The sequence below is a fragment of the Marmota marmota genome, unplaced genomic scaffold (assembly GCF_001458135.2).
Source record: "Marmota marmota marmota unplaced genomic scaffold, marMar, whole genome shotgun sequence".
Classification (NCBI taxonomy): domain Eukaryota; kingdom Metazoa; phylum Chordata; class Mammalia; order Rodentia; family Sciuridae; genus Marmota; species Marmota marmota.
In genome coordinates, this window is record NW_026000037.1 from 22,472,787 (window position 1) to 22,495,400 (window position 22,614).

The 22,614-nt window shown below is 38.5% G+C and overlaps 1 protein-coding gene across 6 annotated transcripts in view; it reads right to left on the bottom strand.

Moving 5' to 3' along the window:
* Positions 1–3,397: 3,397 nt before the first annotated feature.
* Positions 3,398–22,614, bottom strand: part of Sap130 (Sin3A associated protein 130) — a 72,312-nt gene continuing 53,095 nt past the window's right edge. For 4 of the 6 annotated variants that reach the window (XM_015479103.2, XM_015479102.2, XM_015479100.2 and 1 more), the window contains 6 exons: positions 18,174–18,532; positions 11,689–11,937; positions 11,369–11,494; positions 6,443–6,546; positions 4,581–4,694; positions 3,398–4,316 (listed from right to left, as the gene is read on the bottom strand). In XM_015479103.2, coding sequence (XP_015334589.1) covers positions 4,158–4,316; positions 4,581–4,694; positions 6,443–6,546; positions 11,369–11,494; positions 11,689–11,937; positions 18,174–18,532 — 1,111 coding nt within the window. In that variant the 3' untranslated portion in view covers positions 3,398–4,157. The remainder of the gene's footprint in view (positions 4,317–4,580; positions 4,695–6,442; positions 6,547–11,368; positions 11,495–11,688; positions 11,938–18,173; positions 18,533–22,614) is intronic. The other 2 variants (XM_048812156.1, XM_015479104.2) reach the window with 2 other exon arrangements.

Consider the following 22,614-nt stretch of genomic DNA (forward strand, 5'->3'; position numbering starts at 1 on the left):
TAAATATGTACTCTATGAATCAGTTTATTTGAAGTTTCACAGTAAAAATCCATTTTTTTGTGTGTGTATAGGTTCTTTGGCTCTCCCTGCCCAGACTGGCCTCAAACTTGCAATGCTTCTGCCTCAGCCTCTGAAGTAGCTGGGGTTCCTGGTGTGCACCACTGTGTGACATCTATGTTAACAGATGGTAGATCAGTGTCTACTTCCTGGGATGGGTGAAGTATATTCATCAGAGAGGCACTCCTTCTGGGATGCAAAAATGCTGGTGTTTTTGATTGTTGGCTGTAGAGGTACACACTTGACAAAACACACAAAATTATACCTTTAAGATTAGGGCATTTGACATTTTATATATACCATAATAAAAGGAGAAAGACTTATGTAATCTAAGGAAAAACCAGAGTATTATATAGCATAACAAAAAATGCTTGTTTGAAAAAAAAAAAGTTAAGATGGTTTTCTTGTGGGGGAAGCAGAGGATTGTGATCAGGACGCAACAGTTGTAGAACTTCTGAGGTGACTGGCAAGATTCTATTTTTCACCTGGGGAGGTTATTTCAAAATTGTTAAAAGTGGCCGGGCACAGTGATGCACGCCTGTAATCCCAGAGGCTAGGGAGGCTGAGACAGGAGGGTCGCAAGTTCAAAGCCAGCTTCAGTAACGTGAAGCGCAACTCAGTGAGACCCTGTCTCTAAATAAAATACCAAATAGGGCTGGGGATGTGGCTCAGTGGTCAAGCGCCCAAGTTCAATCCCTGGTACAAAAAAAAAAAAAAAGAAAAATTGTTAAAAGTGTATGAAGCTATACATTTGCACTGTGTAGTTTTCTACATCTGTGTGGTATTCTGTAATAAAAAAGTAAAAATATATGCTTTTTAATAGCCTCCAAATAATCTTTCAACCCCTGAAACTGTGTAACTGTTACTACTATGATAAAGTTGTTGGAAATGAAAATATTATATGGTTTTTCTACTTAATGATTTTTCAAAATATCCAGGCTTTAAAAATAGTATGATTTTCTAGACTAGACAGATGGATTAGACTTTTTTTTCCCCCAGATCAGTTTGATTTTTCCACTGTAAAGATAGAAGTGTTATCTCAAATATATTCCAATTTCTTCTTTTTTTTTTTTTTGGTACCGGAGATTGAACTCAGGGGCACTTGACCACTGAGCCATGTCCCCAGCTCTATTTGGTATTTTATTTAGAGACAGGGACTCACTGAGTTGCTTAGCGCCTCGAAGTTGCTGAGGTTGGCTCACGATTCTCTTATCTTAGCCTCCCAAGCCGCTGGGATTACAGATGTGTGCTACCGCGCCCCCGCCAGTTTCTTCTAATTTTTAAGTATGCATTTTTCTGGAGTTACTTGGAGTTAGGTGTGGGGTCTCATGTTTGTAATCCCAGCGACTCAGGAGGATGTAGCAGGATGGTTACAAGTTCAAGACTAGACTCAGCAACCCAGAGAGGCCCTGTCTCAAATAAAAAGGGCTGGGGATATCTCTCAGTGGTAGGGCTCCCTTGGGTTCAATTTCCAGTACAGGAGGAAAAAAAAAAGTCAATGGATTCTGGGCTTCTCAGCACTATTCTCCTGGTCACATGACACTGGAGTAAGCACAACATAAAATCATCAACTTTGTATACAAGCAGATGTCTATACAAATAATATGAGGATCGCAACCTATATTTGTGATATTCAAAACTTGCTAATAACCCAAATGTCTTTCTACAGGTGAAAAAACAGCTTAGGGAAGACAGACAAAATACTCAGCAATGAACTTCTGAAAAGAAGCAACACGAATAAATCTCAGCATTAATTTCTGTTATATTAATAAAGCCTGACTCCTTCTCCACAAGAAGTACATGCTGTATGACTGTATTCTGTTAAAATTCTAGAAAATACAAGCTAATCTAGAGTGACAAAAAGCAGCTAATATTTGCCTAGGGATGAGACTGAGTCAAATGGAAACCTTGGGGGCTGACAGTCACTATTGTGATTATGGTGATGGTCTCACAGGTGTACATAGTCCAAGCTCACCAGATCATTTACTTGGAAAACAGTTTACAAAAACCTTATGTTTAGCTGAGGCAGTGGTGTACACCTGTAATTCCATCTACTTGGGAGGCTGAGGCAGGAGGACCGAAGGTTCAAGGCCAGCCTTGGCAATTTAACAGAACGCTATCTCAGAGCTGGCAAAACAATAAATAAAGAAATGGAGATGTAGCTCATTTGTAAACTGCTCCTGGGTTCAGTCTTCAGCACCAGAAAAAACAGTAACAACAACAAAAAACCCAGTTGTGTTCATAGATAAGATTCATTCACCCATTTCGCCCAACTTCTTTTTACAGTGCTGGAACCAGAAAACAGGGGCTCACATTCTACATCGATTCTACCAACGAACTATACCCCAGCCCTCTCCCAACTTCTGATTATGTTGTCCTCCTCAGAAGATGAGGGAAAACACTGTTCTAACCTGCAGTGACTTTCAGGGCTTGTACTGGCAAGATGACAAGCTTCCTTTGAAAGGGTTAAATTTTGTTTAAATGGCGACAATACCTTAGGATAACACCTCTGTAACCTAGGACCTCAAACATCTAATCCTATCCTATCCTAGCTTGCAGACGTGTGATCACCTGACAATAAGGGCATAGACAGACTCAGGTAAAGGAGCACTATTCCATCAGTCACACCTGCTTATGCCTGAATAAACAACCAGTCATTTAGGTTGGCTCCATGTCCCAGTGAAAGTCAAGCAAGGCTGCCTTGTTGGCTTTGTCTTTCACCCCAATCACACAACAGGTGAAAACTTCCCATGTCAATAGCAGGGAGACTGTCGTGGGCAAGCTGAAGTGTTGGTCCCACCCGCCCAGGCAGAAACAGCATATACCCCATTTCAACCCTGTGCAGGTCAGGGCAAAGGGACGAACTCCAGGTCCAAGGACTCCCTCCTTCCTTAAGACACGTTTCCAAGGAGGGAGGGCAGGTCTTGTCCTGAGGAAGAGGCTCTGAGACAATCTTTCCTGCCTGTCTCATGAAGGCCAGATAGAAGGGAGATGGCCAGTCGTGTGTCCAAAGGAAGCAGGACTGGGCCTTTACACGCAGATTAGAGGTACGAGCAATCTTCTGTGAAAAGAATCCAACTACCTGCAAGTTCTGCCTCCAGTATTGTAGTCTTCAGAGTCCTACAATTTAATCATCAGGTTTGTATTTAAGACAACCAAGAGCCAACAGACTACACCACTGTAACACCTTCCAATTACTGGGATGAGCAGAACTCCTACAGGGAATGACAAAACCTTAAGAGTGGGATCAATACCGCGTGAGAAACAACTGCAGGGTAAAGATGTACGTGATGTGCAATACAATACTGATGCACTTTAGAAAAGATGCAAACTGCTCATGTACAAAAACCTCTTTGAGTCCTTTATTAAGGTTTGGAGATGTGTGGTACATACAATTAACAGCATCACACCAGCTACGGAAGTACAGGTAACCAAGAATGTACTTCAGAACAGGATCTCAGAGCAACTTACGGTGTCACCTGCTCTGAACCTCCACAAAAACCCAATTTGGACACACAGGACAGACAATATAACAACTTCACTTGGAAATGGTTCTTTAAAAAAGTAACAAGAACTGGTACTTTGAACCCTTTAAATGTGAGATGTGGCAGCTCTCTTGGTGCTGTGGCACTACTGAAAAAGGCCAACTTGGGCATCTGAAGGTCAGATAGAAGAACTGACTGGGGTGAGAAGAGGCTTTATTTTCAGTGTAGAGAGAGAACAGATGGTCCGAGTAGATACTTTCAGTCCAGGCTCAGTATGGGTCCTGCAGGAATCCACCAGATAAATACAGTCCATAAACTGGTAGGCTGAAAAAACGCCTGTCAGCCATCTGTGTCACTGTGCATCAGGAGTCACTTATGACACAGAGCAGGTTTAACAGGGATGTGCCTGAAAGAAAGAATGGGGCTCACTGTGTCAGGTCAACTCTGATCCTTCTGTGCCACTGGATGCCATGGGTCCCTCTGCTTTCATGTGTGAATTAAGGAACACTTCCTTTATTTCAATGTTCCATTTTGAAAATAGTCAAACCCCTCCCCCCCACCCCCACCATCATCATTCTTCATAAATTCTGTTTCCAAACTCTGATTCTTCTGGGTCTAGACTTTTTCCTTTCGCTTCAATTTTGACACTTTCTTGACAGTCCCATTCTTGTTTAGAAGCTTCAGAACACGATCTTTATGATCTAAAACCTTAAGCATGGAGTCTCTGGCCTCACTGATTTGATCCATCACAAGTTTACACCTCTGCATGTTTCCCTGGAACAGAAGATGGCACATCATCAGTCAGTGGCCACGAGGATGACATGGCTTTTTGAGAAATGGTGCCCTTTGGGCAGAGGTCATTTTGAAACTTTCACATAGAGAAAATTTGACCAGTGTTTCTTGGCAATGTAGGCTGAAATAAATAATACATTTTTACTAAAGATGCTGGAGTATGAGGCAAGGAAATGGGAAAAGTAAGATTTTACAGTAAACAATCTCATAAAGTGGGTGATCATAAGGGAAAGGGCTCATTCAAACCTGAATTAGTTCGTTTATTCGGTGTAGATCATCATCAGTTGCTGCTTTTTTCTTTGGGATAATCCCTTCCTGTAGGTTGGTAAGTCTTTCATAAACATCATGTTCTAGATTTGTCTACAACACAGAAGAAAAAGAACGTCATAACCTCAGAGAAACTTTTCTATGTTAACCTCAGGTAAATGAACCCATCTCCAATCAACTTTGAACAGTGGTGTAAGGGCTATTTGAGTGATAAAGTCCTTTCTCCCAAGGACTAAGGTATAGAAAGGTTACAAAACAGTGAAGGAAACTGGTCAACAATGGTTTGTAATATAATATGCCACAGTTCAGAGTCTGTCCTCAAGGAGAACGTTTTTCCTCTGAAAAACAACTTCACTCTTCTCACATAAATATGATTTTCTGCTAAGTGAAAACTAGCCAAAGGTTTTTAAATAATTTTTAATTAAAAAAAAATTTTTTTTGGCACCAGCGATTGAACCCATAATTAAAAAGGGCTAGAATATAACTCAGTGGTTAAGTCCTTTTAAATATTTTATTTAGAGACAGCATCTTGCTGAGTTGCTTAGTGCCTCTCAATAAGTTGTTGAGGCTGGCTTTGAACTCGCAATCCTCCTGCCTAAGCCTCCCAAGCTACTGGGATTACAGGCATATGCCACTGTGCCTGGCTCAGCAATGTTTTTTATTTATTTATTTATTTGTTTATTAGAGAGAGAGAGAGAGAGAATTTTAATATTTATTTATTTTTTTTTTAGTTTTCGGCAGACACAACATTGTTGTTTGTATGTGGTGCTGAGGATCGAACCCGGGCCGCACGCATGCCAGGCGAGTGCGCTTCTGTTTGAGCCACATCCCCAGCCCAGCAATGTTTTTTAGATCTTCATAGCAGACAATATTCTTGAGAACACTGCTATTCCAAAGATGGAAAAACTTTATGAGGTGGTTTTGTTTTTTGTTTTTCTTTGGTGCTGGGGAGCAAACCCAGGGCCTCATGTATACTAGGCAAGTACTGAGTTACATTGCAGCCCTTTTTAATTTTTATTTTAAGACAGGAACTTGTGTTAAGTTACCCCAGCATTGAATTTGTTCTCCTCTTTGCCTCAGCCTTCTGAGTAGCTGAGATTACATGTATGTATCACTGTGCCTGGCTAATTGACCCCTCTTTACTTAGTTGGTAAAGGAGAAATTCCTATCCTAAGGTTACAGAAAAGGCTGAACTATCATACAAGATCCACAAATGGATAGGGGAGATAAATGTCAGTTGATTAGTTACATATACTTATGGCCTAGGAAAGGAGGACAGGGCATGCCACTCAGTGACACAAAGGGGTTGCACTCAAAAAACAGAGTGAACAAGCAGGGGCTGTGGAAGGCAGGGTTTATAGTATATCAAGAGGGAGGGGATCACTTCTGTTCCCCACAGATAGATGTGACTGGTTTGAGTAATAATGAAATCTGGTAGATCACCGAAGCCCACTACTCAATGAGAATCAGGAACTATTCTCAGTCCACAGAGTGAAGGGAATTATTTGATTAGAGGACCTTCTCTGAGGGAGTTGAGTGGGGAGGTGGGGCTCACGTGTACACTATTTAAGGTTACTGCTATTTCCTATGTCACCACAAGACATAATGTTGAATTTTAATTTTAGGTCTTATGCCATAGTTGTTCCAAATAAACTAAGATTTAGACTATAATCATATGTAACTGACATAGTGCTTACGAAATACAGCAACACATAAAAATCCTACCATAACCTGTTTTTGTCTAGAATGCTTCCAAATTACTCAAAAGAAAATGTTATATGCACTTAGACATCTCCAGCCTCTGTTCCTCTTTACCACAACAACTGTTGAGCTGCACCTACCAGCTGTAATAATTGGGCAGCACAGAGATGGACTTTCCAGCCTTGGGCACGACAGGATACTCCTTTCTGATTAGCTATTTCTTGCAGCATAGCTTTCTTCTCCTCTGGAACCATATAAAAACAAGTATGTTTCAATTTTTATAAAGCTCAGCTATTTGCATTTAAGCTGGCTAAGTGCCAGTATTTCATAAAAATTTTTTTACTTAAACATTTAAAAATAAGTCTTCAGCATTTAAGTCATTAGGAATAAGGTCAATAAGATGAATAAAGGCTTCCTTTTTGTTTACTCCAGAAGAAAGTTTTGAAGACTATACTCTGCTAATCTGGTGAGTTAAAAAGAACAAATTAATGTTCTAATCTCTTTTTATTTTGGGGCTGGGAATTGAACCCAGGGGAGGTTCTTTACCACTAAGTTATATATATCCCTACCTCTTTTTATTTTGAGACAGGGTCTAAATTTCCAAGGCTGGTCTGGTCTCAAGACTTGTAATCTCAGTCTCAGCCTCAGTCTACCGAGTTGCTTGGACTATAGGCCTGCGCCACCACACCTGGCTCTAATTTTTCTTTTTTTGTGTGGTATTGGGGATTGAACCCAGGGGCACTACCAATGAGTTACATTCCCAGCTCCCTTTATTTTATTTTTTTTAAGTTTTGAGATGTGGTCTTCCTAGGTTGCTTAGGGCCTCGCTAAATTGTTAAAGCTGGCCTCAAAACAAATCCTCCTGCCTTAGCCTTATAGTCCAAGCAACAAGTGTGTACCACTGTGCTCAGCCCAGCTCTAATTTTTTTAAAATAGGGGGAAATGGTCTTTAGTGAGTAGAAGCCTTACTCAATGTGATGTTTACAAGCACATTGAGGGCTAGTCATTAAGTCTGGGAAGTTTCTTGATATTATTCAGTTCTTGGGGAATCACATGAATCAAGTGTGAATTATATTTCAAATTTGGAAGAAAAGTCCAGTAACCAAAATTGGAATAAAGTAAATATAAAATTTATCAACAAGACTGGGGAAAATCAGACTAGTATTGAGGGATGCTTTTAAAGTTGACTTTAGCTGTATTGGCAGTCTTTTTTTTTTAAATATATTTTTAGCTGTAGATGGACACAATACCTTTATTTATTTATTTTTATGTGGTGCTGAGGATGGAACCAGCGCCTCCTCACACGTAGTAGGCAAGTGCTCTACCACTGAGCTACAACTGTGCCTAGACCTCTGCATGGTCTTAATTACTCTTTAGGACTTAAGATAATCTAATGTAACATGAATAACTGAAAATTATTTTAAAAACTAATTTTGAAAAACTTAATTTATATATTATTTAAACTCATATAATATATAACAAGAATGAATCTAAAGTAAGCTATGGACTTTGAGTGATAATGATGTGCCAAAGCAGTTTATTAGCATAAATATGATTTAAAGAATTTCTTAGCTTTTTACAATAATTATAGAGTCACACATTACAGGACACTCTGTTACAGGACATAACAGAGAGTAGGGCATGGTGGTGTGTACCTATAATCCCAGCAACTGGGAGGCTGAGGCAGCAGGATCACAAGTCTGAGGATAGCTTTAATGAGACCCTGTCTCAAAATGAAAAAATAAAAGAGGTGAGGATATAGCTCAGTGGTAGACTGTCCCTTGGTTCAATCCCCAGTATCAAAAACAAAACAAAAATTACCAATAAACACATGAAAAGTTGATCATCATCAGTTATTAGGAAAACGTAAACCAAAACCACAATGAAATACCCACTAGGATTAGTTGTAATAATAAAAAAAGATGGACAATAATTAGTGTTGTGAGGATGTAGAAAAAGCAGATCCCATAGGAACAGCTGGTGGGAAAGCAAAAACTGAGCAGAAGATTGAAAAAAATAACATTATAACAGTTCCTAATATGCAACACAAATATTCGTGATTCATATCCTCTTTTATTTCAATCTTGCTAAAGACTCATGAGTTTTATTTTTTTTTCAAAAAACTAGTTTTTGTTTCCCTTTTTCCCTACTGTTTTCCTGTTTTCAATTTCACTGATTCCTCTTCTTATCCTTACTATTTTCTTCCTTGTACTTGCTTTGACTTTGCTCTTTTTTTCTGGGGAGGAAACCTAAGACCTTCTGAATATTAGGCAAGCATTCCACCAAAAAGTTACATCCCCAGTGCCTTTGAGTTTTATATTTTTTAAAAGTTTCCTTGAGGGCTGGGGATGTGGCTCAAGCGGTAGCGCGCTCGCCTGGCATGCGTGCGGCCCGGGTTCGATCCTCAGCACCACATACAAACAAAGATGTTGTGTCCACCTAAAACTGAAAAATAAATATTGAAATTCTCTATCTCTAAAAAAAAAAAAAAAAAAGTTTCCTTGAGACTTTCTTTGTGACTGTGGATTACTTAGACATGTGTTATTTAAATTTCCATGGTTTGGAAGTTTTTCTCTTATCTTTCTCATTGTCTTCTAGTTTGATTCCATGATGATTAATGCAGACACCCCATATGACTTCAATTCCTTTAAATTAGCTGTTTTATATCCAGCTGTTTTATATCCAGGATAGGATCTATCTTTACATATTCCATAGCACTTGAAAGAATTGTATTCTATCAATGTCTATTAGATGTTGTTGGTTCATTGTGTTTATTCTACATTCTTGTTACCTGAGAATTCATTCTGCTAATTGTTGTGAATAAGGTGTGAATGTTCTAATTATAACTGTGCATTTGTCTATTTTTTTCTTTCAGTTTTGCTTTTAGTTCATATATTCTAAAAGCTCTTGTTTTTGGTTGCCTATACATTTAGGACCATTTCCTGGTCAACTGATTTTTCTAAAAGTATGTTTCTCTTTGTCTTCAGTAATTTTATTTTCTACTTTATCTAATATTAATCTAGCCATCCTTGCCTTTTTTGAAATTTTAGTTTTTATTTTCTCATCTTTTTACTGTCAATCTGTCACTTCCATTCAAAATAAGTTTCTTACGTTTAACATATAGTTAAACTGTATTTTTTCATTTACTCTCTGCCAATCTGTTTTAATTGGTATGTTGAGACTATATTTATATTTAACTGAATACAACTGAAAGTTAAGGCTTGTGGCCATCATATTATGATTTGTTTTCTGTTTGCTTCTTGTGCTTTTTCCCTGTTTGTCTTTTTCATTCCTTCTTGTAAAAATTTTTTCAATATTCCAACTTGATTTATTTATATGAATATGACAACAAAGTTGTCTAATAGTCAAGAGGCCTGGTGAAAATGAGATGTTACTATAAACATAGCCAATTAGTTATCTAGGAATCATAAATCTTTCATCGGTCAAGCTAGCTTTCTAAAGATAATTATTGAAAAGTGAGTCTCAAAAACAATAAGAATCTTTTTAGGCTAAAATACTATCAGGTTGGGTTGGGGCTGTAGCTCAGTGGCAGAGCGCTTGCCTAGCATGCGTGAAACACTGGGTTCAATCCTCAGCACCAGATAAAAATAAACAAATGAAGTAAAGGCATTCTGTTCATCTACAATTACAAAAAAATTCTGCTACAGAATTCTCATGGCATTAACTGATGTTTAGTGATCTATGTCCTGGCTCCTGAAGGTTAAAACTCTCTGACCTCTGGAAATCTCACCTTCTTTTAAAATTTTAGAGTACAGTTGGCTTTCTGCATCTGTGGATTCAAACTTGTGGATTGTCAATACTTGAAAACCTGCATCTGTACTGAACATGTATAGACTTGCATTTACATTGTATTATATAAGTAATCTAGGAATGACAAAATACACAGAAAGATGCAGATACTTTACATGCAAAAACTACACCATTTTATATAAAGGAACTTGAGCATCCATGGATTCTAGTATCTGAGAATGGTCCTGGAATCAATTCCTCATTTATATCAAGGGATACCTATTTAATTGTGAGGAAGAATAGACACAGCTGGGAAGCATAGTCATCTTCGTACTTCCACTGAGACTGAGCTGTCAGCACCTTTGTCCCTAATCACTGACATTTATGAATACCCCATTGAGGCCTCAGGAAAACCTACAGCTGTGCATGGTGATATACTCCTACACTCCCAGGAGGACTGCAAGTCTGAGGCCAGACTGGGCAACTTAGCAAGACCCTGTCTCAAAATAAAAAAAATAAAATGTTCCAGTACCAACCCCCAAATTCCAAGTTTCCACATTGAATTTGTGTAGGAGAATGGGAAATGTGGTAAATTCTCTGGAAGCTCATACTTCTTGGTGCATTAATTTAATCTCAGATGAATGACACTTAAAAGTCCATCAGAAAAAATATCTACTGACATTGTGCAAAGTATAATTTAACCATTTTCATTTACATGTAGGTTTATTAAAATGTTCTCAGGTTCAAAACTTAGAGTCTAACACGTTAGGCAAAGTGAGTTACACTACTGAGTTACACCCCTAGATCTATTTTTCTCTTCCTTTTTTTGGGTACCAGGGATTGAACCAAGGGGCTCTTAACCTCTGAAACACATTCCCAGCCTTTTTTTTGTATTTTATTTAGCTCTTACTTAGTTGCTTTGAGCTTCACTAATTGATAAGGTTGGCTTTGAACTCATGATCTTCCTGTTTCAGCCTCTTGAGCCACTGGGATTACAGGCATGCGCCATCGTACCTGGCCTGTTTTTCTTTTATGATTATAATAATCTAGCCAATAAAGGGGAAAATGGGTCATCATAAATGTAGGTGGGAGACACTCATTAGTGTTATACCAGTTATACTAGGGAAGGGAAAGGGGAGGTAAGGGGAGGCACTGGGGAGCACTGGGGAATGAAATTGATCAAACTGTTATATGCACATATGAATGTTCTCAATGAAACCTACTGTTCTGTGTAATTAATAAACAACTAAAAAAAAATACAGACAGTGTTATACCAGTTTCATGCATTAATATTTGATGTTTCTAGGAAGACTGACCTTTGACTCGGACATCGCTGTACCTCTGAAAATGGTGGTAAGCAGCTTTCCATGGGTTTCGATAGTGACGAAGCAAAGTGATGGGAGGTCTTGGACGCACTGGGACATACCTCACACCTTCCTCATCTATTCAAAAGGAAAGAAAAAAGACATTAAAGAGCTAATTACATATTTTTAACATTCTCCAAGTTTAATTCCAATCAGGAAAACTGACAATGGAGACACCCTCTGGGAAGTACACTTGACTAGTGAGAAGTATCAGGAGATAAGAATTAGCCTAAAAAAAAAAAAAAAAAAGAATTAGCCTAAGTGACCATTACCAATATACTCCTTGGGAGGAGACTTTCGCTTCTCAGCCTTCACCAGAAGATTTTTGGCAGTGGACTTCTCATCGTCAGTGCTGTTTGTCTCCATCATATCCCCCTCTTCTGTTGAGATCACGTGCTGCTGTTTTCGAGGCTTTTTTCTTGGGGAGGCACCAGGTGGCAGGTCACTTGTAGGCATAGACAGGTTGTTTGCCAGCAAAGAAAGAGATGGAGACACAGTGTTGGTAGCCAGTGGAGGAACTGCTGTCAGAGGAAATGGAGCATAGACATCTATGAGAACCCAAATATCAAGGAATGCTTCACTTGATTTCCAGCAACAACAACAATTCAGAAGACAGTACAGACACCTAGTATTCCTTGAGCCTTTCTCTGGGCTTCTCACTGTGCCAAGCACTCTGAGGCAGAGGCTGTCAGATGTTTTGTAATGCCATCTTCACCTTCTGTCATTCTAGGACTCTTGCTTTAACAGAGGCACAATGCCACTAAGCTAAAAGAAGGTATTTCTTATCCTCTGTTGTAGGTGTGGTCAGATAAGATGAAAGCAGAGAGCTCTGTAGTACTTTTAAGGAAATTTCCTTAAAAGAAAGATGTTACTCTCTATTCCTTGTCTTCTTTCTGTGCCCTAGAGCCCAGATGTATGTTTGGAGCTTCAGTAGCTACCTTGAATCAAAAGCATGAACATCACATCCTAGGAGTTGCTGAGTGAAAGGTGGAAAGGGCCTAGATCCCTACAGATGGAGTCCACATACCATCGCTGGACTGTCTGCCTTGGGTATGCTTCAAGGGAGATAAATCCTTACATGTTGAAGTCACTGTTGTTCTGGCCTTTAAATATAAATTCCTACCAGGTAACTTATTAACACATAATCTTAGAAACAATCTAAATATAGGAATTATTATTATCATCTCTGAATTCACAGATGAGAAACTATGACACAAACCACATAAGTACCAAGTAGCAAATTTGGAAGTTAACAGAAGCAGGATGGCTTTGGAGTCTGCACTGTTATCTACCATGGGAGATGCTGTGTCCAGGTAAAAGAAAGGGAGCAAACACTAGTTAGAGTTTGTAGGCTCACATATTTAGGGACTTAAACATACTCTAAAGGTTCACTGGACTCTTACTTCTAGTCTACTACCTACTTGCCCTACCCTCTCCAACCTCAGCTACCCATGCCAACAGCCACACCCTACACTGCCATCACTAATAATCCCAATACGCTTGACAGCCATCTCGGCCTCCAACTCAAGTCCAAACTCCCTTTCCAGGTCAGTCCCCTTCAAAAATAGCCTCCAACAAACTTTAGAACCCATGAGAAGATACTGGCCATCCATTTTACCACTTTTCTGCTATCACTTAAAACACTCATGTCCATTCTCTTTCATTGCCAGATTTAAATTCTATATTTTACTCATTTTATTCCTTCATTGTCCCTTTTCTTGCTTTACTGTTCTCATTTAGCAAATGCAAAAGAGGTTTAATTTAATTTCCCAACTATGTAGCTGAATGTAGCTAGAGACACACAGCAATGATGACTGGCCTCATTTGGACAATTCTATTGTGTTCGCTAAGTCCATTCCTTTTCTGGATGATTATTTAATATTTTCCCTTCCCTCAACCTTTTGACTATTCTTCCTCTATCTTTACTCTAAGTAGAGCCTCTTGCTTCTACTATTTATTGAAAAAGAAGCAATCAGAAGGAAATGTCCATAAATGTCATTACTACATCTCCCCACATGGGCTGGGATTCCTCCTTTGGGTTATCCCAGAAAAGACCAACTCTTTCAAAAACACACTGGACCCCACCTCCTCCCACCCCCTGAGATGCTGCTCTAGGAATTCTCATAGCTTTCTCTTGAATCATCAATTCTTCTTTTCTTGGTGGATTACTCCAATTAACATACAAAATTTGTTTCACCTTTTTTTTAAAAAAATTTTTTGTTCTAATTAGTTATACATGACAATAAGAATGCATTTATGCCCTTTGATATATATAAATGGGGTATAATTTCTCACTTTTCTGATTGTACATGTTGTAGAATCCAATTGGTCATGCTGTTATATATGTACAAAGGTAATAATGTCTGTTTCATTCTATTTGCCTTCCAATCACCATATCCCCCCTCCCCTCCCTTCTACCTAAAGTATCTCTGATCTTCCCTAGCACCCCCTCCTCATTGTGAATTAGCATCTGCATATCAGAGAAAACATTCAGCCTTTGTTTTTTTGGGATTGTCTTATTTCACTCAGGATAATATTCTCCAACTCCACCCATTTACTGGCAAATGCCATAATTTCATTCTTCTTTAAAGCTGAATAATATTCCATCAAATATTATTTTTATCCATTCTTCTACTGAAGGGCACCTAGGCTGGTTCCATAGTTCAGCTATTTTGAATTGAGCTGCTATAAATTTTGATGCTGCCACATCAGTGTAGTAGGCTGATTTTAACTCCTTTGGGTATAGACTGAGGAGTGGGATATCTGGGTCAAATGGTGGATCTATTCCCAGTTTTCTGAGGAATCTCAATACTGCTTTCCAAAATGATTGGACCAATTTGCATCCCACCAGCATTGTATGAATGTAACTTTTTCTCCAATCCCTGCCAACATTTGTTGTTGCCCGTATTCTTGATGATTGCCATTCTGACTGGAGTTGAGATGAAATCTTACAGTGATTTTGATTTGCACTTCTCTAATTGTTAGAGATGAACATTTTTCCATGTTTCTTTTCTTTTTTAAATATTTTTTTTCTAGTTGTCAATGGACCTTTATTTTACTTATTTATATGTGGTGCTGAGGATTGAACCCAGTGCCTCACACATGCTAGGCAAGTGCTCTACCACTGAGTTACAGCCCCAGCCTTCCATATGTTTCTTGATCAGCTGTATTTGTTCTTCTGTGAAGTGTCTGTTCAGTTCCTTAGCCCATTTGTTGATTGGGTTATTTGTTTCTTTGGTGTTAAGTTTTTTGAGTTCTTTATATATCCTAGAGATTAGTGCTTTCTCTGAGGTGTATGTGGTAAAGATTTTCTCCCAATCTGTAGGCTCTCTCTTCACATTATTGTTTCTTTTGCTGAGAAGAAGCTTTTTAGTTTGATACCATTTGATCATCCCCCATTTATTGATTCTTTATTTACTTCTTGCACTGTAGGGTCTTATTAAGGAAGTTAGATCCTAGGCTGACATGGTGAAGATTTGGGCCTTCTTCTTCTTCTAGTAGACGCAGGATCTCTGTTTTAGTCTCTCTCTTTGATCCACTTGGAGTTGATTTTTGTGCAGGGTGAGAGAGAGAGGTTCAATTTAATTTTGTTACATGTGGCTTTCCATTTTCCCAGCACCATTTGTTGAACAGGCTATCTTTTCTCCAGCGAATGTTTTTCTTAAAACGACGACGACAACAACAGTAAAAAGCAACCCTCTTAGGGCTGGGAGTGGAGCTTGTGGTAGAGTGCATACCAGGCAAGCATACACAGTCCTGGGTTCAACCTCAGAACCCAAAAACAAAACAGACCCAAATAAGAACTTCACCTTGACATCATTTCCCTTCAGTTACTACCCTTCTTTTTTTCTATCCCTTCATAACAAATTCCTCAGAAGTTATCTGTATACAATGTTTGTATTTCTCCCCCAACTTTTTCTTGATCTTGCTCCCAATCACCGTTGGGTTCAGTCTACAAAGTGATTTTATTGGCATTTATTCCCCAGATGACCTCATCCACTTACTGAGGCTACAGCTTTAAGAACAATTAATATGTATACTGATACCACCTCAATTTATATCTGCAACTTCACTTTCTATTCCAAAGTATCAGACTAATAGATCCCACTACCTATTTGCATGTCTAACAAACACACAACTTAAACTTAGCATATTAAAAACTAAACTCTTCCTACTAAATATGATCCTCCTGTGGTTTTCCCTATTTCAGCCAAGGGCAACTCCATGGCCTCCTGTTACTAAGACTAAAAACCTTGGGGTTGCCCCAGACCCTGTTCTCTCTCATTCAACATTCAATCTTTAAAGAAATCCTCATAAAAACACATCCAGAATTCAACCACCTCATGTTACTTCCATGGCTACTACCCTGGCTGATTCTGCACTCCTCCCTGAAAGTAATGCAACAGTCTCTCCAAAATCTCCTCATTCATCTCTGCCCCCACAGTCTTCTTCACACAGGAGCCACTATGTTCTGCTTAAAATCTAAGCAGCTCCTCACATTCCTCTTTTCAAGCCCCTCTAACAGTTTTCCACTGACCTTGGAAAGGCTAAAGTCCCTACACAGGCTGCAGAAGTTCTATCAAGGCAAAATAAATCCATGGAAGTATATACTTATGGCATAATACATTACAATAAAAAGTAAATAAATAGCAGGTTTAAAAACCTCCAGACATAGGCAGGTGCACTGGCACACACCTGTAATCCTAGCTGCTTGGGAGGCTGAGGCAAGAGGGTCTCAAGTTTAAGGCCAGTCTCAGAAACTTAGCAAGACCCTGTCTCAAAATAAAAAGAACTAGGGATGTAACTCAGCGGTAGAGTGCCCTTGGGTTCAATCTCCAGTACTAAAACTGAAAAACAAAACAAAACAAAACAAAACAACAACAAAAACTATAAATACAATATAACCACACCTCTTACTGAAAAAAACAACATAAGGAATAAAGCCTTCTCAATGAAATGGTGGGTAGTACTAGGTAAATGAGCACAAATCTTTTTTTTCTTTGTTCTTATTAGATATATATGACAGTATTTTGATGTATTGTACATAAATGGAGTATAACTTATCCTAATTACAATCCTGTTCTTGTATATGATGTGGAGTTTCATTGGTTGTGTATTCATATACGAATATAGGAAAATTTTGTCCTCCTCCCTTCCCTTCATCCCCCTTTGTCTAATCCAATGAATTTCTATTCCTGCCCCGCTCTTTATTGTGTGTTAGCATTCACATATCAGAGAGAATACTTGGCATTTGGTTTTTTGGGATTGGCTTATTTCACTTAGCATGATCGTCTCCAGTTCCATCCATTTACTGGCAAATGCCATAATTTAATTCTTCTTTATGACTCAGTAATATTCCACTGTGTATAGATACTACATTTACTTTATTCATCTGTTGATTCCATAGTTTTATGTTGGTTCCATAGTTTTACTATCATGAACTGAATGCTATAAACATTGATGTGCCTGTGTCACTGTAGTATGCTAATTTTAAGTCCTTTGAGTATATATCAAGGAGTGGGATAACTAGGTCAAATGGTGGTTCCATTCCAAGTTTTCTGAAGACGGAGCACAAATCTTTTGTGTGTGTGTGTGTGTGTGTGTGTGTGTGTGTGTTTAGGTATATATGATTAGATATACATGCTGGGGATTGAACCCAGGGCTTTGTGCATGCGAGGCAAGCACTCTACCAACTGAGCTATATCCCCAGCCCTGGAACAAAAATCTTAATTTTCACTTTGCATTTGTCTCTATTTCATAAAATTTGTATACTGATTATGGTACTTTTATTAAGAAACAAAACAAAAAAACAACAAAAACCCTCCAAAATGATTTGACTTTCATAAACTGGAAGTTTAGAGTTGAGAGGAAAGAGGTAGTGAATAGCTTTAAGATTTTACTAATCACATTTATCACGAGAGTATTTTCAATTTGGGCACAATGGCACACGCCTGTAATCCCAGCAGCTCAGGAGGTTGAGGCAGGAGGACTTTGAGTTCCAAGCCAGCCTCAGCAATGGTGAGGTACTAAGTAACTCAGAGAGACCCTGTCTCTAAATAAAATACAAAATAGGACTGGGACGTGGCTTAGTGGTTGAGGGCCCCTGAGTTCAATCCCTGGTACCATCCCCCTCAAAACTACACATCTTACTTTGAATGCTAGGAATTTATACTGAAGAAATCCATAGGGAAATATTAATATCTTTTCACAATTTTGGTTGAAATTAAAATTAATTACAAAAGGGAAACAAGATTGGCTTAAGTTTTCAAAAATAATTTCTTTCATTTAATAAAAATGAATGGAATGCAACTTTGGTTTTTTGGTACTGCGGATTGACCCAGGAGCACTTTACCACTGAGCCACATCCCCAGCCCTTTCTAATTTTTTATCTTGAGACAGGGTCTCACTAAGTTGCTTAGGGCCTCACTAAATTGCTGAGACTGGCCTTATACTTGCAATCCTCTTGGCTCAGACCCCTCAAGGTGTTGGGATTACAGGCTGGTGCCACCACATCCAGCAATGAAATGCAACATTTAAAATGGGCTTCATGTGGCTGAGGATATAGTTCATTGGTAGACTGCTTGCCTAACATACTGAGGCCCTAAGTACAAAACAAACAAACAAAACAAAAAGGGGCATCAGGGAGTTAGCTGGGTTTCCTTGCTGATGGTCTCACAGAGATGGAACTCTAGAGAGGAGAGTTAGGAAAAGGGAAAGGAACAACTGCCAAAAGTGAAAATTCTGTAAATAAACTTACCAGAAACTGGCCTCATGATGTCCATTGGTTCTACTTCTTCTTTCACTTTGATCTCAGGTACAGGAGGGCCCAAAACAGAGGAAAGACTGCCACCCACAGTGGCTGTTGGTGGTGGTGCAGCTGCAATGGTAGTGATGGGTGGAGTGATGGGGACTGCTCCAGGAATGGTTGAAAGGGAGACAGCTGGCTGTGATGGGGGACTGGCTGCTGCAATCATGGTTGGAATGGTTGGTGGAGGCTGCTGGGCAGTGGGAGGGACTGCGATGGTAGGCTGATCATTATTTTGATTGGATACTGTCTCCATGGACACAGTGACTGGAGTGGCCATCGACACGTGGATTTCAGATTTAGGTTTCACACTGAAACACGAAAGCAAAGCACACATAGCAGATAAGAGTAAATTGCCTTAACCTGCAACATCTCAGATGCTGGTATTTGTCTAATTATTTCTGTACAGCATACAGCACAAGTAACTCTCTATTCTTTGATTTTAAAAGTTTAACTTTGGGGCTGGGGATGTGGCTCAAGCAGTAGTGCGCTCGCCTGGCATGTGTGCGCGCATGCCTGGGTTCGAACCTCAGCACCACATACAAATAAAGATGTATCCGCCGAAAACTAAAAAATAAATATTAAAAAAATTCTTTCTCTTTCTCTCTCTCTAAAAATAAATAAATAAATAAAAATAAAAGTTCAACTTTAAGGTAACTTTTAAAAGGAACTCAGGTAGGTATGTACTTATGAAGTTGGACACTGAACTCAGGGCCTGAGCATGCTAAGCACGTGTCCTATCATCAAAGCTACACCCCCAGCCTGACATTCAGGTTTGTGGTTCGTTTTTTTGGGTTCTGGGGATTAAACCCAGGGTACTTTACCATTGAGCTACATCCCCAGCCCTTTTAATTTTTCCAGACACGGTCTTACTAAATTGCTTCTGGCCATGATAAGTTGCTGAGGAGGACCTTGAATTTGTGATCCTCTTACCTTAGCTTCCCAAGTCACCATGATTACAAGGGGTTGCCACCACATCTGGCTTATAATATCTTGTGTGCCCCACCCCTTCCAAATTTTTTAAAAACAGTTATCAATTAATTCAGAAAAAAAGAACATTTTAAATAAATCAGTCACTTCATTGTACACAGACTACTCATTGTTTTAAACTATTTTAGATGTTGATGGATCATTTATTTTATTCATTTATTTATATGTGGTGCTGAGAATTGAACCCAGAATTGAACCCTAGAATTCCTGAATACATATGTTGTCTTTGGAGTTTCTTTTTTTTCCTTTTAATCTATAGATACACTCATATTGCACATAGTTTCTTATAAAAGAGGAAATTCATGGAAGTGGCAAAGTTCCAAAAGGCACAAAAGAATACAAGTGTACAAAGCAGAACTTAACTTTAAGTTCTGCTTTGTACACCCACACCTCTACCCAATGGCACCACTCTGCACAACTTCCAGAGATACTTCAGGCACCTAACATAGCCACAAACACTGTTCAAAAAAGTACATCCTAGTTTATCAATTTAATAAGTGGTAAATATTTCATCAAATAGATGTAATGGTTTATCTACTTAACTACTACCACAGAAAATTCAGATAATTAAACCCAACATAATATTCCCTCAAATTCAATACCAAAAACAACTGCCATAGGCCAAGAAATGAACATAGACTTAAACCTCATATGATATGTAAAAAAACTGTACTCAAAATGAATCATAGTTCTAAATTTGAAATATAAAAATATAAAATTTTTAGATAAGATACAAAATAAAACCTAGCATTAGGTGGGGAGTTTTTAGATACAACTCCAAAAGCACAGGAAAAAATAGCGTGGGCTTCATCAAAATGAAAAACTTGTTTTGCTAAAAACCATTAAAAGAGGTTGGCAAAAAACAAGGCATAGAGAAAGAAAATATTCGCAATGAACATTATCTCACAAGATGAACCTCAAGGACACGATGCTTGAGTGAAATAAGACAATCACATAAAAAAGACAAACACTGGGACTGGGAATGTAGTTCAGTGGCACAGTACTTGTCCAGCACATGCAAGGCCCTGGGTTCCACCCCCAGCACTGTAGAATGAATGAATTAATGAACAAAAAGTTAAAATGATTTCAATTATATGAGGTTTTCAGAGTAGTCAAATTCACAGAAATGAACAGAAAATAGTGGCTGCCAGGGTAAGGGGCAAAGAGAGAATGCGAGTTAGTGTTTAATGGGTAGAGAGTTTCAGTTTGGGAAGATGAAAAAGATCTGGATCTCTATTTACAACAACACAAGTACACTCAACATTCCTGAACTGCACACTCAAAAATGACTCAGATGGTTTAAAAGAAACCTGAAACAAGGGAATTTTAGTCAGAATATATAAAGAACAACACTAAGAAAGCATGTAATACCATTAGAAAATGGGCAAATGACATAAAAAATGAACAGATATTGCACTAAAGAGGATATTCCAGTAGCAAATAAGCACATAAAAAGACACACATCATTTTTAGCCATTAGAGAAATACAAATTGAAGTCTCCATGATACTTTACCAAATGCTTATTAAAGTTTTAAAATAAAATTTTAAAAGTACATACCAGGTGTGGGAAACCTGATCTATGGTATAGCCACTATGGAAAAATTTGGGAATGTCTTCTAAAACCAAAATACATGTACCATATAACCTAGCAACTATACCCTTGGGATCTGAAAATGTATGTCTACAAAGAAAGCTGTAGATGAGTACTCATACCAAATGTATCGCTAAGGCCCCAAATTGAAACAACCCTAATAACTTTAATAAACAAATGGATAAGTTCTGGTACATACATATAATAATGCAGTACTAGCCACCCGAAAAAGAATAAATCACTGATACATGCTACAGCTTGAATGGACCTTGAAAACACTAGGTTGAGCCAATATCATTAGGTTATTGTATATCAAACAAATATTTATAATTCCATTTCTATCAAACTCTAAAATGATGAAATAAATTACAGTGATGGAGAACAACTAGTGGCAAAGGGTGTGGTTTGCAAATGAGAGTGTCATCATGGCAGTAAAACAGTTCTCTATTCATATTATGGTAACAGATACACAAACCTATGAATGTGATAAAATTTCCAAGTACTGTACATCTCTGTTTCCCCTCACAAATTGGTGACATCTTAATAAGGCTGGTAGTTAAGTCAACAGTATTAAACCAATGTCAATTATTTTGAAAATGGACCAATGTTATGTAAGATGTAACCATTGGTAAAGGGTACATGAGAAAGCTATTATTTTTGCAATATCTTCTTGGTCTTTTTTTTGGACGGGGGGGGGGGGGCTAATTGGGGATTGAACCCAGGAATGCTTTACCATTGAGCTATATCCCCAGTCCTTTTTGAGACAGTTTAACTAAGTTGCTGAGGTTAGCCTTGAACTTGCATTTCTCCTGCTTTAGCCTCCCAAGCTGCTGGGATTATAGGCACGTACCACCAAGTCCAGCTCTTGTTAAATTATTTCAAAATAAATATATCTAAAATGGGAGGCTGGGCGTGGCAGCGCACATCTGTACTCCCAGTGGCTCAGGATGATGAGGCAGAGGATTGCGAGTTCAAAGCCTGTCTCAGCAACAGCGAGTTGCTAAGCAACTCAGTGAGACCCTGTCTCAAAATAAAATATCAAATAGGGATGGGGATGTGGCTCAGTGGCTGAGTACCCCTGAGGTCAATTCCTGGTACCAAAAATAAAAAATATAAAAGGAAATGTTTATAACAGCTCAATTTACAATAGATAAACTATGGAATCAACCTAAGTGTCCTTCTATGGATGAATGGGTAAAGAAAATGTGGTATAGATACACACACATACACACACACACACACACACAAAATGGAATATTACTCAGCCTTAAAGAATGAAATGATGGCATTTGTTAGCAAATGGATGGAACCAGAGAATTATTATGCTAAGCAAAGTAAGCCAATCCCAAAGAACCAAAGGCTGAATGTTTTCTCTGATATGCAGATGCTAATTCACAATGGGTAGGGTATTTTGGACTAGACAGAGGGGAGCGAAGGAAGGGAAGGAGGTATAGGGGTAAGAATGATAGTAGGATGAATTGGACATTATTGCCCTATGTGTATATATTATAGGACCTCTGTAACTCCTCATCATGTACAACAAGACAAATGAGAAGCTATATACCATTTATATATGTCAAAATATATTCTATTGTCATTTATAACTAATTAGAACAAGTAAAAAAAATATATATATATGTGTGTGTATACACACACACACACACACACACACGGCTGGGGCTGTAGTCAGTGGCAGCGCACTTGCCCAGCATGTGCAAGGCACTGGGTTTAATCCTTAGCACCATATACAAATAAAATAAAGGCATTCTGTCCATCTACATCTCCAAAAAAAATTTTAAAAACATACAAAT